We start from the raw sequence: 23,743 nt of genomic DNA on the forward strand, positions 1-23,743 counted from the left end.
TACTTATATCCACACCTAATTTTCCTCAATTAATAGAAAATGTTCCCACAGCCTGTTGTTCCTGCCTCTCATAATTTAAATAAAGTGGAAATATCTGTAAATCTCTCAGGCAGATTTCTCTCCCTAATTTTGAAACTTGAGATGTTTTAAAAAGGAGGATTTATTATTTTAAGTACAGTGAATACTACTTAACTTTCAAAAAATAACTTAGGGGGAAAAAAAAAGACCAAAGGGACAATGCTTATGGCTGGGCGAAGAAAACACTAGTGACCGAAAGCATCAAGGCAGGATCAAAGTGGAAAATACAACCAAGACAAAGTAGAGGAGGTAAATGATCAAGCTCCAGATTACCTTTGTTATAAAGTTTGAGTCTTTGTTGTACAGATGTAATGGCTCCCAGGACTGAAAGGCGGTTTACTCGTGACTTAATGTTAGATGCAGTTCCAAACTCATCTGCTAACATTTTTGCCACTCGTGAAATCTGGTCTTTGGGAGGAATGATCAATGATATCATGCTTGTGCCATTGCTGTCGAAGAAAGTATAGCATTAGAAGTTTAAGTACCATATAAGTAAAGAGTTACCATTAATAAAGGGAGTTAAAAGTGAGACGCCCCTAAAATAGTAGAAATAAATCCCTCTCAAGGTGACCATGAAGGTAGGGGCTACACCATTGTAATCAAAGTATACCCAGAGCTAGGAATTGTGTTCAGAATACGGTAGGTGCTCCAAAAACAAACATATATAGAATAATGGAACAGAATCGAGAGCCCAGAAATAAACCCACACACACCTACAGTCAATCTTTGACAAAGAGGCAAGAATATACAACGGAGAAAAGACAGTCTCTTCAGCAAGTGGTGCTGGGAAAGCTGGGCAGCTGCCTGTAAATCAATGAAGTTAGAACACCCCCTCACACCATACACAAAAATAAACTCAAGATGCTTAAAGACTTAAATACAAGACATGACACCATAGAGCTCCTAGAAGAGAACATAAGACAAAACATTTTCAGACATAAATCATACCAGTGTTTTCTTAGGTCAGTCTCCCAAGGCAATAGAAATAAAAGCAAAAATAAACAAATGGGACCTAATCAAACTTGTAAACTTTTGCACAGCAAAGAAACCATAAAGAAAACAAAAAGACAACCTACTGAATGCAAGAAAATATTTGCAAACGATGAGACTGACAAGGGCTTAATTTCCAAAGTATACAAACAGCTCATACAACTCAATAACAAAAAGCAAACAACCCAATCAAAAAATGGGCAGAAGACCTAAATAGACATTTCATGAAAAGATGCTCAACATTGCTAATTATCAGAGAAATGCACATCAAAACTACAATGAGGTATCACCTCACAACAGTAAGAATGGCTATCCTCAAAAAGTTTACAAATAACAAATGGTAGAAAGGGTGTAGAGAAAAGGGAACCCTCCCTACACTGTTGGTGGGAATGTAAAATGGTGCAGCCACTATGGAAAACAGTATGGAGGTTCCTTAAAAAACTAAAAATATAACTACCATATGATCCAGCAATCCCACTCCTGGGCACATACCCAGAGAAAACTTGAAAATTTGAAACGATACATGCACCGCAATGTTCATAGCAGCACTGTTTACAATAACCAAGACATGGAAGCAACCTAAATGTCCATTGAGAGATGAATGGATGAAGATGTGGTAAACACACACACACATGAATACTACTCAGCCATAAAAAAGAAAAAAAAAGAAAAATAATGCTATCTGCAGCAAAATGGATGGACCTAGAGACTATCATACTAAGTGAAATCAGACAGAGACAAATACCATATATCACTTACATGTGGAATCTAAAAATATGACACAAATGAACTTATTTACAAAACAGAAACAGACTCACAGACGTAGAAAACAAACTTATGGTTACCAAAGCAGAAAGCGGGTGGGGGAGGGATAAATTAGGAGTTTGGGATTAGCAAATACAAACTAATATATATATAAAATAAACAACAAGGTCCCATTGTATATAGCACAGGCAACTATATTCAATATCCTGTAATAAACCATAATGGAAAAGAATATGAAAAATATGTATTATAACTGAATCACTCTGCTGTATACCAGTTTGATTTACAATCAACTATACTCCAATTAAAAAAAAGAATATGGTAGGTGCTCAGATATTTGAATGAATATTAGTTATGTAATATGTAAAGAAGTAAGGCACTTTAAGGGGTTCTTGGGAAACACCTCATTCCCCAAGGAGTGAAGAGAGAAGCTTTGATAAGGGTGTGACAACAGGCTGGAGTTTGACCTTGAGTCTATGGCAGAGGCTTGGAATCTGGTGGTTCTTCAGAGGATGATGCCATCATAGGGTGGTGCAACAAGTCTTTCCAAAGTCTAGATGAAATACCAATTTAATATCCTGGTCCCTCCCTTTAAAATTCCTGGTGGTCCAGTGGTAAAGAATCCGCCTTCCAGTGCAGGGGACGTGGGTTCGATCCCTGGTCGGGGAACTAAGACCCACATGCTGCAGGGCAACTAAGTTGTGCACCACAACTACTGAGCTCGGGCGCCTCAACGAAAGAGCTGGCGTGCCGCAAAACTACAGAGCCCATGCGGCACTAGAGAAAGAAAAAAAAATCCACACACCACAAGAGAGAGGCCCGTGCACCACAAGGAAGAGCCCATACCACAAAGATCCCGCATGCCGCAACTAAGACCCTACGCAGCCAAAAAAATAAATATTAAAAATAAATAAAATTCCAGGCTCACCACGAAAATTTATAATCACTAATTTAGCACCCTAAGTATCCTTATAATGGGAAACGAGAGCCTTGTATTCACACAATGTCACACCCACATACACACACCTCTCTCTCTCTAAATAAATGTATCTCTAAATATATTTTACATATTAATCACTTTTGAGTTTGATTAAAAAGAGCAATGCACTGAAAGTCTGATCAACTCTGGGTACTCAAGCAAATTCAAGTTTCTACAACTAAAAACCAGGACTAAACCCTGACCTATGGAGGACACCCCCCAAGGCCTTGTCACATGGGAGGTCCCTTATGAGCAGCCACCAGCCTCACTCTTACCTTAATACTGATGCCAGCAACATATCTTTTTTACCTGGGCATTCTCAAGATACTTACTAGCACCACCAGTTAAGAAATACCTCATTTCAGTATTCCTAGTTCTCCTTGAAGCAAACATAAAACTACATTATCGGGCTTCCCTGGTGGCACAGTGGTTAAAAATCCGCCTGCCAATGCAGGGGACACGGGTTGAGCCCTTGTCTGGCAAGATCCCTCATGCCACGGAGCAACTAAGCCCGTGAGCCACAACTACTGAGCCCACGTGCCTAGAGCCCGTGCTCCACAACGAGAACCCACCGCAATGAGAAGCCGGCACACCGTAAAGAAGAGGAGCGCCCGCTCGCCACAGCTACAGAAGGCCCACGCGCAGCAACGAAGACCCAATGCAGCCAAAAATAAAAAATAAATCAATTAAAACAATCCTATGATAAACCATAATGAAGAGTATAAAAAAAAGAATGTATATATGTATAATTGATCACTTTGCTGAAAAGCAGAGATTAACACAACACTGTAAATCAACTATACTTCAATAAAAATAAATAAGTAAATAAATAAATTGAGACAATTTATATTTTGAAGGCAAAAGCTGATTTGATACGAGCCAAAGCATGTTAAGTAATGTGATTATCATTTTACAGACTGTTTCTACATGATACTTAATGAGTCTGTAGGAAAGTTACTTCCTAAGATTCTTATAGATCATGCCCCTAAAGGCTATGACAAGTTTAATCATTACAAGTATTAGTGTCATAATGAAATGGGTGGGGGCTTTCTTTAGATAAACTGGGAAGACTGACAGAAACACCTAAACTTTCCCCTAACCACCGAGTGTGTAATCTCACATATCCAGTGTCTGGTGGAAGTTGGCAAGAAAAAGAAATTAGAAAGATGGGTACAGTGTTAAGTCAAATGGGCTTATGTGCCAAGTGGCATAAGAAAGAAGGGAAGAGACAGTGAGGGGAACAACATCAGAAAGTAGAGAAAACCCCTAATATTAGCTTTATAACTATAGTTGTTTAAAATCTGGAAGTGTCTGGAAACTACCTTTCTAGAGTAAAATTAACTTCACAAATGTGCACCTTGGTACCAGCATTGGAAAGGGACCTCACTTACACAAGACCCTGCCCTTTGAAAGTTTTCTCCTAGTGGTAAACTCCACAAGTCCCTTAGTCAGACAAGTTTTCTTTATAGAAGGAGACAAGCTGGCTATCAAGCTCTTCCACTATCAAAATGGTTGCTCTCAGATTGTCAGCTAATGTTCCGTCTCCAAAACCGGCACTGTTTCTGTTGGGGTATCTACTCCAAATCTAGAAGGCTGGTTCACAACCTTTGTGATACTTCCCCCAATGAACTACAAGTCGATTAACAGTACATGGTAAAGTATGGTGTGTGCTCTGCTGCCACCCCTTGGATAGCGGATCAAATATTCTAGCCAAACCAGAGAATCAAACAAATTTATGATAAGCAGCTTTAGTTGTTACCACAAACACAAGGAAAATGATCATTAAAAAAAGCTGCTTCCAAGATACACTTCATGTAAGATAAAGCATATCCACACACCACACCTGACCCATAGTTATTTCTTCACCTATATAAATGTATATCTAGTTCCATTATTTAAATCACCTAAAACTTCAAATACAGTACTGACAAACCAGACTGATTCGGAACAATCCCTTGCTCTTGCACACACACATTTACACTAAGTCAGATGTATCGCTCTCATACAATTCTACCTGTGGCCGTGTTCCAGTTTCTGAATTAGACAGAAAAAGAATTCTCAAATGAAACAAACTGGTATCTTCTATTACAAAAAAAGAAAAATGATCTTTACAGTCAGTGAGTATGCTCTGGGTCCTATTTTTCAGCTATCAAATGTAACAAACTGCTTTACTTCCAATATTTATCTTGCTAGGTTCCTGAAGAGGAATTTCCAAAAAACTTTTTGATAATTCCGTCTGGAGTTCTGCCAAATCTTATAGGCCAAAGAGGAAAAAAGGAGTTTGCTTTATCTAGGAGGGGCTGGAAAAATTGGGCAAGTAAATTTAACTTCAAACTTGTTCTAGATTGTAGGTGCCACCTGTATAATATGAAAATACACAAGATAGGGAAAAAAGAAGACAGGTTAAATTGCAATATGGGCTTCACTGGCTTGTATTTGTTTTCAGATGAACAATTCTCAAAAGAGCGTATTTCTCTACCCTGGGGCTTTTGGAATCTTTAGGGACCAAGGGAGTTAGTTACTTCTCAAAAGAAGAGCTCAGTTTTAAAAAGCTCATGTGCTCTGATTTACAGAATAGTTTCCTAGGAGATGGAACGAGCAAAGAGGCAGTAAGTAGGAAACGTAATGAGAAGGGGCTCCAAGGATAGCAGGGGTGAAGGCTCAGAGCTCAGGAAGCTAATGTGCACCAAACCCCAAAGGATGTAAAGTTTGAGGCTAAAAAGGATGTTGGGATAAATTAACTGAGTGAGCCCAAAATGCCTAAAGGAAATCCCTAAAGCAAGATAATCAGGTGGAGGACAAAGCAATGACCTTAAGATAAGCAGCTATTTATTTTCCACTGCAGATAGGTTAAGAAGATAAGCATCCATTAAGCAACTTCACTGTATAGCACCAGAGTTGGGCAACCTTGCACTCACATCCATTTAACATCCTAGAGAGGACAAAGTGGTAGAGATACCTAAGAACAGAATCTTGTTATAGGATTCCACTTAAAAAAATGGTTTGGAAGTATAGCTTGCCAAAAAATTTTGTTTGGTAGATTTCTACCAAGTTGCTAAATCTGAAACACTACTTGAAAGTTAGTCTTGGCTTCTTACTCATTTTGAATTTTGACTAATGTTTAAAAAAATTACCTTTCACTAGTTTCCCCTTGTGCCTCTCCCTACCCAGTCTGGGGGAAACCTTATGTTTTTGAATTCATCTGACACCTGACTGGGGATGAGGAAACAAGGATTATTTAAATGGATGGCTTTTACTTTAGAAATTTAAAGGCCACATTATAATCTCTGATGTTTTGTATGTTGGGTTTGATACAGAAAATTAAAGTTTTTCCAGGAATTTCCTGGCAGTCCAGTGGCTAGGACTCTGCATTTCCACTGCAGGGACCATGGGTTCTATCCCTGGTCAGGGAACTAAGATCCTGCACGCTGCACCACGTGACCATAAATAAATAAATAAATAATTTAAAAATTAAAAAAAAGGGAGGCTTCTGGTTTTAAAAAATAAATTAAGAAAAAGGAAAGTTTTTCCAGGAAAGCTTCCAAACAAAATAAATAGTCCTCCCCGCCCACCCCACCCCCCCAAGCCAATCTAAGTTGCTAGACCAGTTTGTGTAAACACCAAAATAAAACCAAGGAAGCTGACTATTTCATTTTAAAGTAGAGCAAACAGTCCTAAGGGGAGAATGAGAAATAAAGCTCTCACTAAGGAGCTGCTGGCAGTGTATGCAAACTACGCCTTTGATTTTAATAGTTTTCATCCACTCCTCTGCTTTGTCACCATGCCCCTTTCCCAAAGTCAAAAGGCTCTCATTCAAGAGCCAGTGAATTATGAGGTATACAGCAATGATTCACATGCAGGTTGTAAAAACTGAGCAAAATAAGACACAACATACAATGTGCCATGTAAGGCCTCTAGGGGCCTCTGTTCTCAGATCCCTTCTTGTTTCTCATCATTTTAGGGGCACTTTCCCTTTTCAAAGAAGAGTTCAGCAGTGCTTCCACCCAGAAGACTAACTTCTGAGAAATAAAACAGCTGGGAGACAGAAGGAAGTAGCTGTAAGTAGACTAAATACGGACAGTAAATAATACTAGACAAAACTCAGGAAGGAAGGGAATTTAAAGAAATAGCTGACAGCTTTCTGTTCCCTCATTCTCAAAGGTGACCGTTGAAAGGAATGTTTCTCTCCCTAGAGTAGTACCACCAGTTACTTACCTAATCCAAGGTTTCATGACCCCTAAACACTATGGACAGGGAAACCTAAGGTTCAGATTGTCAGGACTGAAAGGTCTCTAAAGAAGAAAACACAAGGTAAGCAGAGCAAAGCCTGGGCTGTGGGGTATAAGTTTATGTAACTTTACGGCTCTCAGGGTTCCAGCCTCAGGATTCAAGAAGCCTGCTGATGCAGATGGTCATAAGAGTGACAAACAAAAAGAAAAATCTAGGTACTCTTTGACCTGTAAAGATCTCACCAGTGCTCATCATTAACAATGCTCAAGAACACTTCAGAAAGGCAGGTAGGAAGAAAATGTGGTACCCACAAGCTTGTCCACTGCCCAATTTGCATGAGAGCCACAGAACCCTTGGAGAGCTTTCTAAAAAAGCAAAACAAAAATGCTCCGGTACAAAAAGATCTCCCCTTCCTCTATATTCTGACTCAATAGCTCATGAACAGGGAGAGTGAGGGTGATAGTGATTATGGGTTAAGAGAGTCTCAGTTCTCAAATGGATTGATTTAAACAGAATCAGGTAGATTTTAATGCATAACTAGGGTTAAGAATCACCGTGTCTGGGTTGCTTTCTATGCCTTTAAGCAGGACCTCTTAGCCAGCTCAAGTCATGGAGATTCCATGACCTCACCCCTACCTAAAGAGAAACTCAGAGCCCAAGTGCTGCAAGTAAGCTGCTGTCATTTACCCTAGCAGTAACACAACTCCAGTGAATTGTGATGGCTCAGACGTGCCCAAACTTTTTCCAGCCAGAACCCTATCATCAAATCCCTGCCATCCATCTTATCACCCCTACATAATAGAACTACCTTCAGGTTAGGGCCAGGAGCATTTTAGAGACTGCCTACTATACGGTCTAGTTGGGACTTAAGAGTATATGCCCCCCAAGAAGCTTTCATCTCGATGTTTGTCTAGGATATGCCTAGGATATGGATGGCCAAGGTTCCCCCTATCCCCTTTTCAAGCTCACAAACCTCAACTTAAATCTCAGACACGCCATTTCTGGGATTCACTAAGCTAGCTACATTATATGGATCACCAGCTGAAAAATCAATCAGTTCCTCTCCAATTACTACTCCTTTTGTCATTTTATTCACCATGGTTTTATATGGGTTTAATATGGGAACGTAGTAGGAGGGTGTTTATGAGCACAGGTTTCCAAATCAGACAGATTTGGGTTCATGTCCTATCCTATCAGCACAACCTAGGGCAAATTACACATAAATCCATTTGGGACTCAGTTTCTCCTTACTTCACAAGGTCATGAGGATTCTATAAGAGAATATATGTCAACTGCCTAGCATGGAAGCAGATAGATTGCTAAATGGTAACTAGATGGAACTTGATAGTTTCTTGTGCCCTACCCCCCTGCCCTTAATAGTAAAAACCAGAATTAAGGGCACAGCACAGCTGGGCGGGGCGGGGTGGGGTGAGGTGGGGAGCAACACTGTTAGGTGGTGCTGTAGTCTTCTTTGAATCTGAGTAAGTCCAAAGAGGGAGATAATAGTTGACTTTGTGGTAGGTGGTAATCACCTTTATTGGGTTACAGGACCTGCCAAATCTACCAACAGAATAAAAGAACCAAACCAAAACAGTTCAAAACAATATGGTCAGAACACTAAAGCTGTTTTGTAATTTATCACAAGGGAGAAATAAATTCATTTCCCTCTAAAACTTTAAATAGCTTAAGTGGCTTCATCTTACAGCTGTGGCATGGGTTAAATATTCTGATATAATTCAGAGACAGTCACTTCTATCTGGTTATCAGTCACTTCAAAGATCTGACCTGTTTTCTCTTCCACCAAGTAACAGTGAAACAACACTTACTTATTGAAAGCAGAACTCATTTCAGGACATAGTGGATGCTCAAACATTTGAGAATGAATAAATGGTTAATTGCTAACATAAAAAATTGGGTCTTCTCTATATAGTCTCTTCTAAGCGGACGCCAGAGATTTATTTTAAACTACTAAATAAAAAACCAATTAAAAGTTTGACAATCTTTGGAGAGGAACTAACATGTGCCTAGAAATGACTAGTTGTCCCTGCTTTAGCTTCACTAAAATGCTCACACCGTCCCATCAGTCTTTTAACACAACAAAACTAACACTTTCAGAATGCCTTCTTTTGCCACGTTTAATTGGTTCATCCTCACCTTGATGCCTGCCCCCCACATTACCTATGATGCAGGTAGGAGGTTGATGGGGCTGCTTTTTATAAAGAGCTTGCAGAATACCAAACTAAGGGAGGATTCTGTTACTGTTCAAAGAGGCTAGACAAAGTTACTAGAAATTGGTTTTGTGCAACTGACCTCAGGGTTAGATGCCATTACCAGATGGGACAAGTACCAATATCTGAACGTGCTAAGACATTAAAGCAGTCTCTATCCTAGAGGATACAGTAACTCAAGATGTCCCAATATTTTATAGAAAGTAAAGTTTACAGAAGGTTCATTTTATCCTCAAAGCACTAGGATTGCTGTCCTCCAAAACAAAAATGTATATAGCTGGTGGAGTATTTTTTCTACAATTACAGGAATTTACTTTGTCATAAAAAGAAAACTAAAACCAAACAAATCACCCTAGTGGAATATTCCACCAGGGAGCAGCAGAAGCTGGAAAATTTCTCTACCATTCTCACATCAGTGCAAAGCCAGGAGATATCAATCACAACCAACATTAGGGACCTACTAACAACCAGTGTTCTACACAGGACTGTATAAATGAGAAAGTCCACTTCTTATCTTTTCTGGCCACTACGCAAGTACTTTTCAAATAAAAGAAAAGCCACAGCCTTCCTGTTAATCTTCTTTCTAATACACAAATGAGCTTCTGGGGAAGGATTTAAAACTTAAGTTTTTTCCCTCACCAATGACGCTCATTAAAAACAAACATGTTCAGTACCCAAATTCTTCCTAGGGTAGATTTGCAAACAGCATGCCTCTTCCCTTTTATCTTTGCTCCTCGGTCTCCACAGATCTGCTCCCTCTAGTAAATTGCAGATCTCCTTGGACAAGAATCCTCCTTTCAGAAGAGAATAGATGTTTCTATTCAGCAAAAGAAATACTAATCAAAGAGCAAGGCAGTGTGGTACAATAGTTAGGATCAGAGGCTCTGGAATCAGGAAAGTGGGAACAGAATCTAGCACTGCCCCGTACTAGACTGTGATATTAGGCAAGCTACTTAATCTCTCTACTTCAAATTTCTTCATCCATGAAATAGCAGTAATAGCTTTTCTCACAGAGCTGTTGTGAGGAGCCAAAATGTATGCTATTCAACCCATCTTCAGAAAACTAGTTTCATTATTTGATTAACCCTGTCTTTCCCGAGGAGCCTTCTTTCTTAAGTAGAGTCATAAAGGCCAGAAGATGCCAGAGAATGGGATAGCCAAATAGGAAGAAAACTTTTTTTCTTCTTCAGTAAAAAGCTAAAAATATTCAGAGGTATTAAGGAATTAATGTTTGGGGATCAGTACATTTTCAGTACTTGCAAACTAAAGTTTATTTACGCTGAAAGGCAAACTGGTGTTGGGACTGTCAAACTCTGTCAAGCCAACTTTACCAACAAGGCACATATATGCAAATACTCTGCACTATTTCAATACCCCAAAAGCTCACCAGCCATCGACCAACACAAAGCTTTTGAATCTAATTTTAGGCTAACTGGCTTTTAATCAAGAATGAATTTCAATGACCATTTCAAAGTCTCAGATCAGTTACAGCTCCACTACATCAGTGTATCAAAGATACCGTATCAGCCAAATAATACCAATGCCCACAGTTACATTCTTTGAAACACTTGCCTTGCCTAGGAAATCTGCTCAAGTAGTTAAACAATCTGTCCGTTTTTGACAATGCCCAATGCCTCATTCAAGACCCAAATCATTTGCTTACACTACATCTCCTTCAACATGTACCAGGTTATTCTGGGGCCAGAAATGGTTCATAGTATCACTCCAAAGTTGTGTGTCAGACCATTCTCATGGTATTACACACTGATCCCCTAAATGTATAAATGTCCAACCTACAGCAGATGTTTGATGAAGCTTGTAAGCTGACTGGTTAATAGTAAAAAATACATTTGTGGGCTTTGTTTTTCGTATACTTAGATGTGAGTTCGGGGGAAAATCTAATTTACAAGGCCACAGACATGGCAAGAAAAAGACAATCTTTTGTGTTGACTAGGATCATTCTTCTAAAGGAGACCTTAAAGGATAAAACAAAAATGTGAAAACAGAACAGTATAGGACCAGTACTCCCCAAGTTATCTGCATGACAAGAAGTTGTTGTCAGGCACCTGAAAATGTCAAGTCCTCTGAACTGGGTAGAAAAGATGGTGATGAGTAAAGACAAAGTATACACTGGATGAAAGCTACATGTCTAAAAATTGGTGTTAAAAAAGATGTTTTATAAAACAACTTGGAGGTTAAAAAAAAGGACAAAGCGAACATGTAAATACTTGTAAGACACCTATTACATACAAATTAAGGAGATAAAAGAGAGACGGCTGGATTAAAGCACAGAAAGCTTGATCAATCTATCAACGTACAAGAATCAAGTGTTTTTATCTTTGTATCCACAAGAATAATAATGAAATTATGGCTCTTAATCAAACTCAGTTATGTTTAGAAGTGAGAAAAAGAGCAATCATTGTTTATCTCAATTCACTTAGATTTAAAGAAAAAGATACCTGTTCAGAAAAAGAAAAAAAAAAAAAGAGGGAATTTTCATTCCTTATAGGCAGTAAGCTAGGGTTCAAAGTATGTCCAGTGGCATAAGAGAAAGCTGTTATCAGAGGGAACTTCATCATGCTCTCTGAGGACAGCTGCCCCAAAGAGAAATCTCATAATTTCCAACTTGCTGGAAAGAAGAATCTTGAACCCCCTCTAAATCCTTTCTCCCCCGCCACTAAAAGAGCAGGCTGCTGAAGAATTAAGAGACACCTATCAAATGTATTCTAGAAGAAGGTTCTATTCTGAGATCCCTGGAGAACAGGCTGGACTCAGAAGAAATTTCTGCTGCCCAAGTTCTCAGAGGGACAGTTCCAGCGGTAGGTCTAGGGAAAAGAGGCAGATTTCTCCTTTTCTTTAAATAGGATCTAAAACCATTTAGCCCTGCTACAAAACCCACATTTTAAGTTTTCTCACAACCAAACATGTTCTGAAAGGTTTGCCACACTGAGCACACCCTCAACCCCAAGCTCAAAGAAAAAGGGCCCTCTGCTAAAGGGGTCCAACTGGTGTGTGTGTGGAGGGGGGGGACACTGGAGACCTACATTACATTCTGCCTTAAACGGTATTCTAATTAGGTACTCTTGCTTACCTAGGAACGTGTCCAGAGCAAGCCTTCCTTTCCTGGAAGGATAAGTGTATCTGCTGTTACAATGAGAAGTCTGTCAAGAGTTGAAATTCAAAGAAAGTAATTGTTCATTAGGTTCACAGTGCACAGAACACCATGCCAGAATACAGAGGCAGTTAGGACTAGATCCGAGTTAAGGCAGGCAGCCTATGACACTTGGAAGGGACTGAGGAACACCACCACACCCTACTCTTATCTCCTCCTCTTCCCTTTACTACCTCTTTCTTGCTCTCTTCTCATGGCTCAGACCTGTTGGTGGCATCTGTATTTTGACCCCTTAGTGAGAAGCCACCAAGACCTCTGTAGTTATTTGTTCTACACTCATCTCTTCTCAGGAAATTAAAAATATTCTAATTCCTGACTTTTCTCTAGTGGGGTCTTTTACCTGTCTGTTAACAATCAGAGACAGGAGGGGCAGGGGAAGCCAGAACACAGGATGAAAAAAGCCTTTTAAGAGCCTGAATATTCTGGTATTAGTATGAAAAACTACAAAGTATCACTCTAGTTACAGCCAGCTCTTTAAGGATATGGAAAACAAAAGTAAAAATAAAAGTACCCGGGGCTTCCCTGGTGGCGCAGTGGTTGAGAGTCTGCCTGCCGATGCAGGGGACACGGGTTCGTGCCCCGATCTGGGAAGATCCCACATGCCGTGAAGCGGCTGGGCCCGTGAGCCATGGCCACTGAGCCTGCGCGTCCGGAGCCCTGTGCCCCGCAACGGGAGAAGCCACAACAGTGAGAGGCCCGCGTACCACAAAAAAAAAAAAAGTACCCGAAATTCATCGCTTTGAGAACTTCCAAGTGTCATTTAGGTGAGTGTTCTACTAATCAACAATTTTCACTTGGGAAAGGTACCCAAACACATTTTAGATACTTTAATTTATTCAAACCATATAAACAATCTGTATTATTTGTCTTTAAAAAACCTATTCAACGATTTCATAAAATTACTAACTTCTAATTCAATATAATGTAAGGAATTTTGTGGAGATTTTGGTCTTTGTCCCCGGCCTTTAGCAAAGCTCTTAAATCCCTCAGAATTTCCTGAGATGGGAGTTTATGTTATTCATATGGAGTGCCAATGAAGTGACTTAGGGTGGGGCCCCTAGGCAGACTTAGGATGGAGCTGGTCACCAGAAAGACCAAGTTTTTTGAGGGCTGAACTTTCTGCTCTATCCACAGACCTATGGGAAGGGGAAGCTGTAGAGTAAGCTCTATAAAAAAACCTCTTGAACAAGATTTAATGAACTTCTGGGTTGGTAAACTCAGGTGGCATACCCCAGTTTCACAAGGACAGAAGCTTCTGCACTCGGACCCTTCCAGACCTTGCCCCATGTACCACTTCATCTGGCGGTTCGTCTATACCCTTTATAATATCCTTCGTAATAAACCGGTTAACGTAAATAGTTTCCCTGAGATCTTCGGGCCATTCTAACAAATTACTGAACCCAAGGAGGGAGTCATAGGAACCCCCAAATTATAGCCTGTCTGAGAAGCAGGGTAAGGTAGGACTTGCTTTGGCATCACAAGTGCGGGCAGTCTTGTGGGACTGACCCCGTTACCTAGTGGGATCCAACACTAACTCTGGGTAGTGTCAGAATCTAATTCAACTGTAGGAACGCTCAGTTGGTGTAGACTGAGAATTGGAGAACTGCCTGGTGTGGGGAAAAAAACCACACATCTAGTATCAGAACTACTCAAGAGTGGAGGAAAAAGATAGTCCCCCCACCAGTTATATTTGGGGGCAGGAAAGACAGTCATGTAAAGCCAGGTAATTTATTTCCTTCAACGTCAAGATATCTACAAGTTGTTTTTAACAAAAGCTTTAAAAATGCCCAAAGACCACAAAAGACTCAAATGAAGCTTAGAAACTGTGCTGATCTTCAAACATGGGTTATCTGACTGAGCCCTCATTATATGTGAAATAAGATTCCCTGCCGAAGATAAGTGAAAAAATATTCTAATACCCACAGACACAATTTAGCCCAAATGAACCTTGTCTGTTCCTTGGTTACATTCACCACTGTCCTTGGTAATAACAGGCTCTGGTTATGATTTTATTACCTGAAAACTATAAAGCTTCCAACACAATTTCTGCAGCTACCTCTTGCTGGCTCAGAAAACATTAGGAAAAAACAACCTAAATTTCCCATCTGCCTTTCTCCTACATATCTTCACCTGGTTTAGTTCCTTATTCAAAATACCCACAACCATGGTTTCCATCCACATTGTCCTAGTTCCAGTTGACTTATGTACACATTTATCCTCATTAAGCCAACTACAGAGAATACGCCAAGAGCAATCGTCAACCGGGAAGAGCTATCATTAACTTTAAGTGGGACTTATATATAGGAAAAGAATTAGCTGGTTATTTTACTAGCATACACAGAAACCAACATTCTACCAGGCTTATATGAAGCTAAATATGTATGTTCCACCCAACTTAAATTCAAGTTATACGTGTAACACACTTTTTAACTCAGAAAATTAAGTATGACAAAAAGACTACAGAAAGACTCCTAGTAAGTTCCCCATTTTAGTCATTTTGGCTCCTATAAGTGGTCTTCCATAGCATAAAACAGTCTGTTATAGCTGTAGTGTAGTCTTGCATTTTTTTTAAAACATAAAATATATCCATTGGGCAGTACAGCACATTGGTTCAAATCCTGGGCATCTGCTACATTCCAGAAAGTAAGATATTTAACCTCACAGCCTTAGTCTGCCTTTCCCACCAAATGGTGGCAATACTTTTTGTGAGGGTTAAATGAAATAATGTATTGCTTAACACAATGTCTGTAACATGCCAAGTGCGCAATAAATTATTGTGCTTAGAAACTTCACTCTGTTCAGATGTACTTAATCAGTGAGTCCATTTTACAGGTGGTTCCCCTTTAAAGCTACATTACCTTGGGGGTCATATATCAAGATAATCACATATTGACTATCTCAATTTCAAAATTACTCTTATCCCAGCATACCTTAAGAGCCAGGGTTAAAAACAAACCAATCTGTGATTCTCATGCCCAGAATTGCTGGGGTGTGTGTGTGTGTGTGTTGGGGGGTGGGGGGTGGAGAAGAAATCTTCATTTCCAAAGCCATTCTACTCATCTGCCACTAAGTGCGATCTAGTGTTAATAACCATGCTTGAACACCTGTTTTCTCCTGAAACCCACAACTTGCCCCTTAAACACCAGCACAGATAGATTTATTGTGCTATCCAGTTTGTGCTTAAAGTCCATCACACTTCTCCTATTAGTATTTTACCATTAGGCAAAGAAGGAAAAACATTTCTCACTGTACACTATTATAATCTAATGAGTCTGACTAACACAACTCAACCATGATAATACAATCTTGCTATTCTCAAAAAGAAATTGGTATATACCAAGATACTCTGTTTGAGTTAAACAGAAGAAACGTGTGACTCCCTTCCTGATACCTACAGATGGCCAAGATTTTACATTTTCATGGAATCAAGATGTAACCAAATCCTGAATAAAAGCAAAGTAGGCAAAGCAGGACACGATTATGAACCACACTGTTTAGAGGACAGTTTAATCTTGTATAAAAACTACTACTTAGAAAAAAAGTTCTGCAAAGAGAACCTCATTTTTAGCATGCTTTAAACTTTACTGGACTTTGCTAATCAAAGGACTAAAGTCTTTAAAAGCTTTAAAGAGGAGCTTAAAAGTTTCAAGTGGTTAGGTAACATGGATAGGAACAAATTTAAGAATGAGCTTCCTTCATCAAGCAGTAAAGGGAATGCTGTTATTAAGCACTGTTATCTTCAGTGTCACTTCACTTGGACAAGAAGCAAATTATAGTTTGAATTCATATTTTAGACTTCCTCAGAGTATGTAATGTATTCAAATTCTAATGTGTGAACCTGCTTTCAAGTTAAAGTAACAAGAGGCACTTCCCTGGTGGTGCAGTGGTTAAGACTCCACGCTCCCAATGCTGGGGTTCAATCCCTGATCAGGGAACTAGATCCCACATGCATGCCACAACTAAGGAGCCCACGTGCCGCAACTAAGACTGAGCGCAACCAAATAAATGAAAAAAAAAGTTAAAGTAATAAGAGAACAAACCCAAGGGGTACATCCAGTTTTAAACAACAGTAACAACAGCAAACTGTAAAAGCCATACTCAAGTGAAGGATTCAAGTAACATAACAGCAGGTGCTAGTGAAACAAAAGAACCCGGCTAATTCCTGGTAGTGCATCATAATGGGTCATGACCTATATTGCTCCTCCTGTACAGTATTCTCACACTTGGGGAATAATTATTCATTCTACCATGTAGCAAAGAATCATCTGTGTTCAAATTCTGGTTAAGATTATTATCTAGGTCTGAATGTCGTATTAAATTCAAAGAAAAACAAACCTACTGAATGAAAAATAAGCTGCTATCTTCAATTCATATCTTAGAAAGTGAGCAAAAGCCCCAGTAACTGAAGAGGACTAAACTTTCAGAAGTTTCACCCCAAAGAGAACTGTCACTAATTACTAGGAACAAAACACAATGGCAGAGACTTCCCTGGTGGCACAGTGGTTAAGAATCCGCCTGCCACTGCAGGGACATGGGTTCAAGCTCTGGTCTGGGAAGATCCCACATGCCACAGAGCAACTAAGCCTGTGCACCACAGCTACTGAGCCTGCGCTCTAGAGCCCTAGAGCCACAACTACAGAGCCTGCGTGCTGCAACTACTGAAGTCCGCGCGCCTAGAGCCCGTGCTCCGCAACAAGAGAAGCCACTGCAGTGAGAAGCCTGTGCACCACAATGAAGAGTAGCCCCCACTCGCCACAACTAAAGAAAAGCCCACATGCAGCAACAAAGACCCAATGCAGCCAAAGATAAATAAATAAATAATAAATTTATAAACAAAACAACACAATGACAAAACTGTTAGCCCTGGGCCTTCAATGGAACTAAGCACACTTTATTTCATAAAGCAGTAACAACTATGAATTTGATGAATCCTATCCTTGCAAATCTACGAAGCAAGGACAAAACCTGTGCTGAAAACCAGAATGTCCAATTCCTGTACTGAAAACAACTTTTAACATGGCCCAGGACAAGCCACTCTGCTCTTCTAAGAATGCTGAAGACGTACAAATATGTCATGTTCCGAACACTTTTTTCCCCCCACTTCCTGTAAGTAGAGAGTTTCTATGACTGGGAAAAAGAACAAAATAAAGTAATATAGTGAGAGAACAGATATACCTCTGACACACCTTCCCCCAAAGAACAACTTTTAATTAAAAAAAGAACATATAAAGTCAGTTTTAACCTAGTCTCCCCTTCCCAAAACGGACACACCTAATAGTTTCTTACCCAAATTTACAAAAAAACCCTCAAAGCCCGCTTAATCCAGTTCTGAATTTCAACAAGCATTAATACTAATACATCAGCACCTCTACCCCAAGAGTTCCAGAGAGAGGCCAAAAGGGACCCTGTTGGTAGAGTTCACATGAACGGCCCCATAACTGGGATTTCTCCTGTATATACAGATACACACCTGTCAACCAAAACCTCCCCCACTCCCCGACCCCGCACACATTTCAGGTTAGAGGTTGTTCCTGTAACAGCTAACACCAGGAAACTAAGGAGTAATTAAAGGACTTGGAGGAAGTCATATTGGGAGAGTTGTAAGACCCAGGGAAATCAGAGGAAGTCAGAAAGAGGTTGTCCCTGACAACCCCTCCTTCCCGCCCCATCCAAACTTCACCCACCCGGGTCTCAGAAGCCCGGGAGGGGGAGGCCATTTTAATGAAGCTTGGCTGAGAAAAGTGAAGGAAGGAGAAGAGAGGAAATCAGGGAAGGCGTTCGGAAAGCAAGGCTTGGCCCTTTCCCCCAGCAGCACCCGAGTTGGGTGGCAGCACCTGGAGCTCAAAACGGGAGGTTCTGGATTCAAGCGCCTAAAAGGGGTACAAAAGTAGCAGTAGCCTACCACGAGGGGTCGAGGGGCCCGAGCCCCGGGAGCGGGACCCCTTAGCCCTAACAGGGTAAAGGGCCCCCTCTCGGACCAACCGCGCAGACCCTCGCCCCTAAGACTAGGGCTACTACCCAGAGGTCCAGAAGGCGGGAGTTGGCTAGTGCCCGGTTCTCCTCATCCGGCCATGCGGCGCGGGGGCGGCCATCCTGAGGGGTCCGGAAACCAAGAGGGCATGGGGGGGCCCAGAAGCGGCGCTCACCCGCGGGCCGCCTCCAAGCTCTTAATGAGCTTTTTGATCTTCCATATCTCCACGTTCCTGTCGGCAGCACTGGGGTCGTCCGCCATCTTCTCGCCTCCTCCTCCCTAGAGCGGCCCGGCGGGGCCCGGAGACACCAAGACCACAGAGTTAGCGCCGCCGCTGGGGCAGAGCGGCCCCCTTCCTCGCCACCCCCGACAGTCCCTCCTCTTCCCGCCCCGCGCGGCCCGCCGCGGTGGTCGCTGGCATTTCCCTTCCCCTGGCTTACCTAAGGGCCCAGTCCTGGGCGGCAGCGGCTGCTCCTCCCCGGCGGCGGCTCCGCGGCGGCGGCTCTGACGTAGGACACCGGCTCCCTCTTTCCAGGCAGCTGCATGTGTTGCAATCCGCTCACATGGGGCCTGTGACATCACTTCCTCCGCCAGGGGCTGAGTGGAAGTCGGCAGGCGGAAGGGAGGGGGCCGGTGAGGAAGAGAGGAAGCTCTGCGCGCGCCGCGACTTTCCATTGGCTCTCTGGGCCGTGGCCTAGAATGAGCCCGCCGATTGGTCGCAGCTGGGGCCGCGCTGCCTTGTGAGGTAGAAGCCGGGGGCGGGGGAAGTACCTCCTTCCTTCCGGTCCGGAGAGCCGATAGCAGGAAGCGGGCGGAAGCAGGTGGCTCTCGCGAGGATTTACTCGGAGCCCCGCCTGGCTCAAACGGGGGTGTTTCTTAAAGGGCAAGGCGCGTGGGTCGTCGTGTTTTCTGTCCGACCTTCCTGAATAGAATGGACAGCTGAGGGTCTGCGACGCGCCTTTACGCTCGAGCCGGGACGCGCGGTTTAAACTGCGTCTGAGATATCTCAAAGAAGCGCCTCGCACTTTGCTGCTTCATAGCTAACGAAGCGCTCGGGCCTGCGTGCGTCACGGCTGCGCGGACTAGTGTTCAGACGCTCGGCCAGGGTGTACCGGATTAGGAAACTTCTGGGTAGTCCGGCACCCCGACACCCGCAGGGGCAAAAGAGGCACGTCCCTTCCCGCCCCAGGGCTGAGGGGTTCTCTTTGGACCTGGAACTTTATGGGTGGGTGGGTGTGTGTGTGTGTGTGTGTGTGTGGAGAAAGCAGGGGCTGCCTGAGGTTGGAACCTTGAGGTATCTGATGCCGTGAATGGTTTGGTCTGAGCTGTTGAGAGTGGAGGTGGGGAGAGTGTTGAAGCAACGTGGGCAGCTGTCTTTTTGAGTTAGGAGTTGTAGTTGGCTACTTTATGTCTCCACCTCAGCTGGAGTCATTCAAATATTTGGGCCTAAACTGTGTGCCAGACCCGGTTTTCATGAGGAGAACCAAACGAATCACAGTGCCTACCTTCGTGGAACTCTTAGTTTAGTTGGATTTATAGCCGTTTTTGAAAGAAAATAATTGCACAAATACATAAGTACTTCAAAATGGTGTGAGAGTGCAATGAATGAGGAGTGAGTGAAAACTCTAGAGTGAGACCCAAAGGGTGAACAGGAGTTTGTCAGGAGGGAGCAAAACACATTTGAGGAACTACAAAAGCTGGTGTGCTGGAGCAAGGTCAGTAATTTATGTGAGAGATAATTGTAGCTTAGAATAGGGTGATGACAGTGCAGATAGAAGTGAATGATATTTGAAGGTTAGAATGGATAGGACTGGATGATGAGTTGGATGAGGAGGAAGGGCAAGAATGACGGCCAGAGTACTGAAATGGTTTCCTTTACTGAGATGGGCAAGATGAGGAGCAGGTTGAGGGGGATTATTGAAAGTTTCATCTTGTGCTTATTAAATTTGAGATTGCTTATGAGACATGCCAGTGGTGTGCTCAGGCGGTTGCATTTGTGTGAGCTTTGAATCCTTTTTGCATGTTATTTCAATTTTGTCCACACCTTGGAAATGGGGCTTTTACCCCCATTTCATACATTGGGAAACTCAGGCAAAGAAAGGTAAAAGGGAGTTGCTCAGGTTGGGGACATGGGGGGCAAGTCTTCTTTCCCCCAGCAAATGAATTCCCAGAGTGGAATCTCTTCTTTAGGTTCCATTTTTTAATTTTCAGCATATGTTAACTCATAATATTTATTGTACTTCTACTGGGTGCCATTCACTGTGCTTAGTAATGGGCCTTCTTAAATAGTCATAAGCACTGCTTACTGACTGGTTGTCTACCATGTCCTTTGATTTTCCCTACTTCACTCCCTTTGCCCTAATTCCTACTTTTTATGCTAAGTTGCCTTGATTTTCTTTTCCTGCTCATTTTTATGTTTATAGTGTTGCCTCAGGTCCGTGTGTGATGGCTTTACAGGCTTTCTAGACTAGCTCACAGGCTTTTCTTTGTGATTCATGCTGAAGTAAGCATGGTGACATCCCAGATGGAATTGCTGTTTGTTAACCTTTGAATCCTTGAAATTTGGTGATTACCAAGATATGCAACTTGTTTCTTTTTTTTTTTAATTTTTATTGGAGTATAGTTGACTTACAATGTTGTGTTAGTTTCTGCTGACAGCAAAGTGAATCAGTTATACATATACATATATCTACTCTTTTGTAGATTCTATTCCCTTATAGGTCATTATAGAGTATTGAGTAGAGTTCCCTGTGCTATACAGTAGGTTCTTATTAGTTATCTATGTTACATATAGTAGTGTGTATATGTCATTCCCAGTCTCCCAATTTATCCCTTTCCTCTCCTTTCCCCCTTGGTAACCATAAGTTTGTTTTCTATACCTGTGACTCTATTTCTGTTTTGTAAATAGGTTCATTTGTACCATTTTTTTAGATTCCACATATAAGTGATATCATATGATATTTGTTTTTCTCTCTATGACTTACTTCACTAAGTATGGCAATCTCTAGGTCCATCCATGTGTCTGCAAATCGCATTATTTTGTTCTTTTTTTATGGCTGAGTAATATTCCTGCAATTTCTTTCTTAGAATATTCTAAATCCAGGCAGTTGAACTGTAGCCCTAAAAGCTTACTTGCCTGGTTGCTGCAAATTCACCATCTCTGCACTTAGAGTTGGAAATCAGTGTGTTAGAGACAAAAGCTGGCATGGATCTCTAGCAGAAGTGATTTGGGAGCAATAGAACAGGGATGCTATTTCCTTTGGCAAGGAGGAGGCCATGACCATTCAGTGTTCAGGAGGAACCTCCTGTAATATAAAGGTGATAAAGATTTTTTTCAAAATGTAGAATATATAACCTTTCTAGGCACAGGTTGTCCTCTGAAAAATAAAGGATTTGTTCTTGATGACCTCAGAACTTTTCCCCCAGCTCTAACATTAGGTAATAATTTTAAATATGGGGTATAGGTGACATTCCTAGTAAATAGGTGGGGATTCAGGGGAAAGGAAAGGGATGGATTGTTTTGATGTTGAAAACACCTGTAGCAGCTTGAGAACAAAGTGCTGTTAGGTACAGAATGAAATAATTGGTTGCTAATGTGGAGGCCAGTTTAGGAGTAATCAAGGTGGAGAAGGCGGCAAGGGATGGTTGTGGAAAGGTTTGCTAAGGCAAACCCATGGCTCTTCTGGAAGTCAATGGCGTTGTTAAAGAAAAGTCTGGAGCTAGGAAGTCTTAGGGTTGAGCCTTCACTCTCCTCCTTACCTTGAACAAGTCACTTCTTAAATCTTGCAGAATCTCAGTTTTCTTGTCTGTAAAATGGGGATCCCATCTATTTTGTTGGGACTATTGCTGGATTGAATAATTTGTGTGAAGTTCCTAGTACCATTTACAGCAACCATGTGTCACCAGTGAATTTTAGTTCTGTTTTTAGTTTTTCCTAATTTGTTCTGTCCTCTTCTGCTGTTTTCTATACTCTTTCATTGAGGATCTGTGACACTACTCACTTCATCATTCTCTAGCAGAAAATAAGTTTAAAAAACTAAAGGAAGAACAGATCCAAAGTACAATTCTTAGGGATTTTTTCCTTCTGGTGGAAAGAGGGGACCAGTAAAATAGGTCTGTGGGATATTTTCTGCTGCTTCCATGGCTGGTGTGTTAATGATTGTTAGAAATTCAGAACTTTTCTGAGTTAGAGTTTAAAATATTGGGTATTGATAACCCTAACTATATTAGTAGAATGGATGACGTTTTCCTAGGTATCTTAGTAACTGCGTGTGTTTTCCCTGCCCCGTCCATCCATCAAAGAGTTACATATAGTATGTTGTTCAAAAAGAAAAAAAAAATGTTTCTGTGCCTAGAAAAATAAAAAATAGTTTTAAAACTCTCTGGATTAGACTATCTCTAAAGTGCTTACAGGTTCATGAAGTAGAGCTCTATAAATAAAGGAATGTGTAGTCTGCCCTCAATTCTTGGCTGTACTTAAGCATAGTGAATTTAAGGAATGCAGTTCTGTAGATTCCATCTTTAAGTAAATAAAAAAATCTTACATAAGTAAAAGTCTATGAAGAAGACCTACATGGTACAATATAAAACTCAAAGGATTGAAGATTTGTGTAAATTGACATAAGGCACAGTTGCTTAATTGTGGAGTGCAGATGTGTGTGAAAGTGACTTGAAATGGGCCAGTGTAAGGTATCATTTCCTCCCCTGTGGACGCCTAGTGGTGAAATGTAACCTTTCAGTGGGAAGGGGGACTACAACTAAGTAATGACAGCAGTTTCCTCTCTAGATAACCAAACATCTTTACACTAATTTGTAGTCTTTTTAAATTAAGCAGATTTGGACCATTAAATGCTTTACCTTATAATGATTTCCAACTTTAAGAAAATGCACATAGAGAACTTTTTTTCTCATTCTTTCAACTCTAGAAAAATTTATTTTTCTTTTTTTAGAATCCTTGTTCTAGGGAGTACTCACTAGAGCTGGAGTAGGTCTTCCCATAACATGAAAGAATAATTAGCAGAGTGAGATTGAGCCATGCCACTGGACCACCTGGGGAGGAGGTAAGTGCTTAATGTTTCCAGTGCTGCCTGTCTTGACTCAGTAGACATCCTTGTAGAATAGCTAGACAGATGCTAATCTTTTAGTTCAATTCTGTAAATATTTATCGCGTACTAGTTTTCTGTCTAGCAGAGTGCTGGGGTAAGTGCTGAACATTCTTTTTAGATGTAGTGCAGTCATTAAATTTATGGTCTTTTTTTAGGGGAAAAAAGATATAGGAATGTTAAACAAATAGATAACAGTGTAAAAGGAGAAGTAGCTGTTTATAGGAC

General features: G+C 41.2%; 1 protein-coding gene across 1 annotated transcript in view; it reads right to left on the reverse strand.

Moving 5' to 3' along the window:
• ETF1 (eukaryotic translation termination factor 1) overlaps positions 1-18,999 on the reverse strand; it is a 28,248-nt gene extending 9,249 nt beyond the window's left edge. Inside the window, exons 1-3 of the mRNA XM_029218042.1 lie at positions 18,854-18,999; positions 18,589-18,692; positions 352-527 (exon numbers count right to left, since the gene is read on the reverse strand). Coding sequence (XP_029073875.1) covers positions 352-527; positions 18,589-18,674 — 262 coding nt within the window. The 5' untranslated portion in view covers positions 18,675-18,692; positions 18,854-18,999. The remainder of the gene's footprint in view (positions 1-351; positions 528-18,588; positions 18,693-18,853) is intronic.
• Between the last annotated feature and the right edge of the window lie 4,744 nt (positions 19,000-23,743).

The sequence above is a fragment of the Monodon monoceros genome, unplaced genomic scaffold, assembly GCF_005190385.1.
Source record: "Monodon monoceros isolate NGI ecotype Baffin Bay Population unplaced genomic scaffold, NGI_Narwhal_1 Super_Scaffold_12, whole genome shotgun sequence".
In the NCBI taxonomy this organism is placed as follows: Eukaryota; Metazoa; Chordata; class Mammalia; order Artiodactyla; family Monodontidae; genus Monodon; species Monodon monoceros.